Source organism: Alosa pseudoharengus, unplaced genomic scaffold, assembly GCF_046254945.1.
Source record: "Alosa pseudoharengus isolate Yale_2024_CS ecotype anadromous, Long Island Sound unplaced genomic scaffold, YU_APseudo_1.1 YU_APseudo_1.1_scf_22, whole genome shotgun sequence".
NCBI classification, from domain to species: Eukaryota; Metazoa; Chordata; class Actinopteri; order Clupeiformes; family Clupeidae; genus Alosa; species Alosa pseudoharengus.
The window spans coordinates 14149980-14154979 of record NW_027468680.1 but is presented as its reverse complement, the minus strand read 5'-3'; the positions used below and the strand labels follow the sequence as shown (position 1 = coordinate 14154979).

General features: G+C 45.0%; 1 protein-coding gene across 4 annotated transcripts in view; it reads left to right on the top strand.

Moving 5' to 3' along the window:
- actn1 (actinin, alpha 1) overlaps nt 1-5000 on the top strand; it is a 42299-nt gene that overhangs the window by 14427 nt on the left and 22872 nt on the right. For all 4 annotated transcript variants that reach the window (XM_076300650.1, XM_076300647.1, XM_076300649.1 and 1 more), the window contains exon 2: nt 4304-4421. In XM_076300650.1, the coding sequence (XP_076156765.1) occupies nt 4304-4421 (118 nt within the window). The remainder of the gene's footprint in view (nt 1-4303; nt 4422-5000) is intronic.

The following is a 5000-nucleotide window of genomic DNA, read 5'->3' as shown; positions in this document are numbered from 1 at the left end:
CTCTCTCTCTCTCTCTCTCTCTCTCTCTCTCTCTCTCTCTCTCTCACGCTCACTCTTTATTGTATCTGCACATGAAGCATGTTTCCTGGAACACCTAGTGTGCAGGTCTATGCATTAAGTCTTGTGCTTGAGTGGGAATGTGGATCTATACATGCCTTTTTAAGCTGAGTGTGTACTTTTTATGGCATATGAATGGACATATACACACCACCATTGTGTGCATGCATTATGTGTACACATTACAATGCTGTCTCAGCGACAGTGTCTGTATGTGTGTGTGTGTATATGTCTGTGTGTGTGTGTGCACCTATGTCTGTGGCCATACTTGCTGACTGTACACTAAGTTTGAGTATCATGAAGTATCCGCAGGAAATACCTGGGGCCACATACTCAATCACCCCGACATCACCGCGTTCACCTTTGTGTGGGTTTTCCTCTGTATGTGTGAATGTGGATGTGATTGAGATAAATGTGCTCAATGAATTGGTGGAGGCTGTTTTTGTTGCAAGTAGACTCTCTCTTTCTCTCTCACACACTCACACACACACACACACACACACACACACACACACACACACACACACAAACACACATCCAGAGTGTGATAGCTTGGAAGAAATGCACCACCAGTGTTTCCCATACATTGACTTATTTGTGGTGGCCCACCACAATATCAACATTGACCACCACACAATGATTTTCCAGGTTGTACTAAATTGTGCTTAAATCTGGTTAGCATCATAGCCACGCTGTGCTAATTTGTCAAAAACTGTTGCATTCAAGTTAATTCTGCAAGCCAACCACCACAAATGGAATTCAGTTCTCTGGGAAACACTGCACCACATTTCTTCTCTCTCTCCTGCCAGTGGAAAGTGCAGTGTAAGTTCTGGGAGAGATTCTACCACCCCATACAGCGGAGCTGTGTGTCTGTGTGTGTGTGAGAGAGAGAGAGAGAGAGGGGGGGGGAGAGAGTGTCTCATGATGATGCATTAACTGTGCATCTTTTTGTCCATCTGTGCCAGCCTGCTTATGTCTAAAGCTGTTAGTGTGTGTGTGTGTGTGTGTCTGTGTGTGTGTGTGTGTTGGCATACTCTCCTCTCCTCTGCCACCCACACAGTTGCTGCATCACCGTGGTAACAGAGCACCCCCTCATCCCCCTTCCCAAGCAGAGGAAGAAACTAGGAGCATGTTTGTGTTTACAGCCTGTGTGTGTTTGTGTGTGTGTGTGTGTGTGTATTACACACTGTGTACATGCTAGCCTATGCTAGCTATACTGAAGCCAAAGAGACTGCTGAAGTGTCACAAGGTGGGCTGGCAGTCAGTCACCTCACGACTGTCAGCATCTCTATCCTGCAATAGCCTACATGCCTCTGCTGCCTATGAAGCATCCAGCGATTACCATATGAAATACAGACGACAACTGACTGCTCATTGAGTGCACTTACGTGTATTCTCAACTCAAGTGTTTGTCAACTCCTCATATACTTAAAAAGCAAAAAAAACAACAACAATGACATTATAGAGCACTATTCTCAAACAATTAAAGGGAGTTCTTTGTTCAGGCGGAAAAATAATACGGCCAAATAAACATGTTTATTACTTCTTAGGCATGTATGGTATGTGGCTCTTTAATGGCTCTGTTTGTTACCCCAGTGGGTCATCTGACTGTGTAATTGCCCCTGCACTATTGTTATTGGTGTTTGTGATGTTGATATTGGTATTGCTCTTACTGCTGTTAGGCCATAGTAGCGTTGCTGGAATGCCATTGGATATTGTAGCTGTTCTGTGAGACTGCCATTGATTTGTGCGGTTGTTCTGCTGTGCTGCTATTGGCCTGTGAGGGTGTTCTGTTAGGCCAGGAAAATGTTCCAGAAATTGGCAGCATCAATGAAAAATAATTTCCTGTTTCAGACAGGATGCCATTGGATCCTTTTCCCATGTGTCTCTCTCTCTCTCTGTTAGGTGTGTGTGTGTGTGTGTGTGTGTGTGTGTGTGTGTGTGTGTGTGTGTGTGTGTGTGTGCGCATTTCAGCTGGTATGCTTGTGTTGATGAGTCCGAGAGCGCATGTTTACAATTTACAGACAGTACTTTGTTTGTTTACAGTGAGTGTGTGTGTGTGTGTGTGGTGCCGCAGGGATTATCCAGAGTTTCTGTAGGCTGGACCTGTCCAAGTTGAAGGATTGTACTAATATGGACTGGGCTAAGCTACAGGAAATGTTTTCAGAGCTGAGGAAACAGAGAGACGAGGGAAGAGAGAGCGAGTAGGAGAGACAGGAGGGGGCGGGGGGGGGGGGGGCGGCAAAGACAGAGAGAAGCAGAGAAAAGAGAAAAAAGACAGATCTCAGAGAAAAAAAGGCAGAGAAAGAGTTATGACTGATAGTGGAAATATATGACTGGTTTTGACAACACTTCAAACTGTTTTGCCACATCAGTCAAAAGCTTCAAATCAGCCTCAGCTTTGTGGATCCCGCATTCTGGTGTGTGTGTGTGTGTGTGTGTGTGTGTGTGTGTGTGTGTGTGTGTGTGTGTGTGTGTGTGTGTGTGTGTGTGTGTGTGTGTGTGTGTGTGTGTGTGTGTGTGTGTGTGTGTGTGTGTGTGTGTGTGTGTGTGTGTGTGTGTGCGTGTGCGTGTGTGTGTGTGCGCGCGCATGAATATGTGCACTTTATTTCTGCACTTCTATCTGCATATGTGTCTGTCTGTGAGTGCATACTTCCAGTGGGAGTACAGAGGATACTCCTCGTGTCCTAATTCTGTTTGTCCCTCACTGCACACTGTAGGCTGTTTCTACAGGCTTTCCCAGGATTTAATATGAGGCTGAATGTTCCTACTGTTTTACTGCAGTGCAGTGTGTGTATATGTGTGTGTGTGTGTGTGTGTGTGTTTACAGTGTGTGTGTGTTTGCATAATGTTACTATTCTGCAGAGGAGAGAGAGGCTTTTGAATTGTTTTTTTTTTATTGCATCATACTCTTGAATAAGGATTGTGTTTTAAATACCCTCCTTTGAAAGCTGGCAGAGACAGAAGAGATAGAACAAGAGATACAAGAAAAGAAGGAGAAATGAGACAGAGAGAGAGAGAGAGAGAAAAGAGAGATGGGAGGGACATAGAGAGAGAGAAAACAGTGACTGTAGCCTTAGGCATTTTTGGGTCATTAAGTTGTTAGTTCAGAGCAGGTGAATGTTTCTAGGTGAAAGGTTACAGTCTAAAGTGCTTTTAAACCAGATACTCTCTCTGTCTCGTGTGTGTGTGTGTGTGTGTGTGTGTGTGTGTGTGTGTGTGTGTGTGTGTGTGTGCATGTGTCAACCAGGGCCAGTCTCAAGTCTGCTTTATTGATTATCTCCTTAAAGAGGATTAGAGGGTGTGTATGACCTGAACTTCTTACTGTCCGTTACTGGTGTGTGTGTGTGTGTGTGTGCTGCTCATCTGTTATTTGGTTGCAGTGTTAGTGTGTGTGTGTGTTGGGTAGAGTAGAGCACTTGGCATATGTAACATCCATTTAGCCGTCTGTTTTACATTAAACACACACACACACACACACACACACACACACACCATGCTGTGTACAGTATTCCTTTGCTTGGGAGGGCTCCCTCAGCCTCACATAAAAAGAGAATCCGGCATCTGGGATGACTGCATGAAGCCTGCAACTGTACTGCACAGTTTTGTATGTGTGTGTGTGTGTGTGAATGAGTGAGTGGGAAGTCAGAAGGTGGGCTATTAATGCCATTTCTCTGGAGACTCCCACAGGTTATGCAGTTTTTTTGTTTGTTTGTTTTTGTGTGTGTGTGTGTGTGTGTGTATTTGTGTGATTGCACATTGTCAAGGTACTGGCAGGGTGTAATTAAAGGGGGATCTGTGTGTGTGTGTGTGTGTGTGTGTTCTGGCTCCTGTTCTGGTGCCGTCGATTGGTTACAGCTGTTTTCCATCTCGTTGTTAACGTTCTCAGCATGCCGGAACCTTCCATCCGAAAAGCCGCTCCTCTGAGGTGCCATGGCAACAAGAGACCAAGGCCGTTTTTGCCCTCTCTGCATCCACCTCTCTCTTTCTCTCTTTCTCTCTCTCTGTCTCTCTCTCTCTCTCTCTTTCTCTCACCCTCTCTTACTCCATGTCAAATAGCTTGATGCTCCATTATTAGACAGTAGCAGAGTTGCAGAACCCAAATGATTGACACTGGGGAGTCGACATCTAAAATCTGTACTAATCAATTTACTGCTGGCCAGCGCTGTGGGACCATCTTAAATGCAGACCGTTGAAAGAATGATTAGATTATAACTCTATCCCTCTCACCCCCCCTCTCTCTCAGACATTCACAGCATGGTGTAACTCCCACTTGAGGAAAGCAGGAACTCAGATTGAGAATATTGAGGAGGACTTCAGAGATGGACTCAAACTCATGCTGCTTCTTGAGGTCATCTCAGGTGAGACACACACATACACACATACACACATATACACACATACGCACATACACACACAAGCACATACGCACACACACACACACACACATACACACACACATACACACATACGCACATACGCACAGAGAGAGAGAGAGAGAGAGATCCAGATCTGTAAACTGATAATTTTACCTGTCATGCTTGTCAATGTAAAGCATTCAAGCTTGTGTACACACATGCAGTACACAGTACACACACATTTATTGGTCAGTGTACTTGTGTTCATACACACGCACACACACACTCACACAAAGACATCCTGTCTGCGAACCCCATGTTCTTACTAAGCCTGTATCGCTCTACAGCAACTACCCAGGGCGGAGATGACAAGCCAAATATTCATCTCCATGTGTGGTGACACTGATAGGCTGTTCCATCTGTCAATCAAACAGTGCCCATACATACTTACCCATACTTATTTCTACCCATTCAGTCAGTCAGAAAAGAGGCAACAAGCAAAGACTCTGTATTCACACAGACACAGACACATGCACACACACACACAGAGAGAGAGAGAGAGAGAGAGAGAGAGAGAGAATCTCT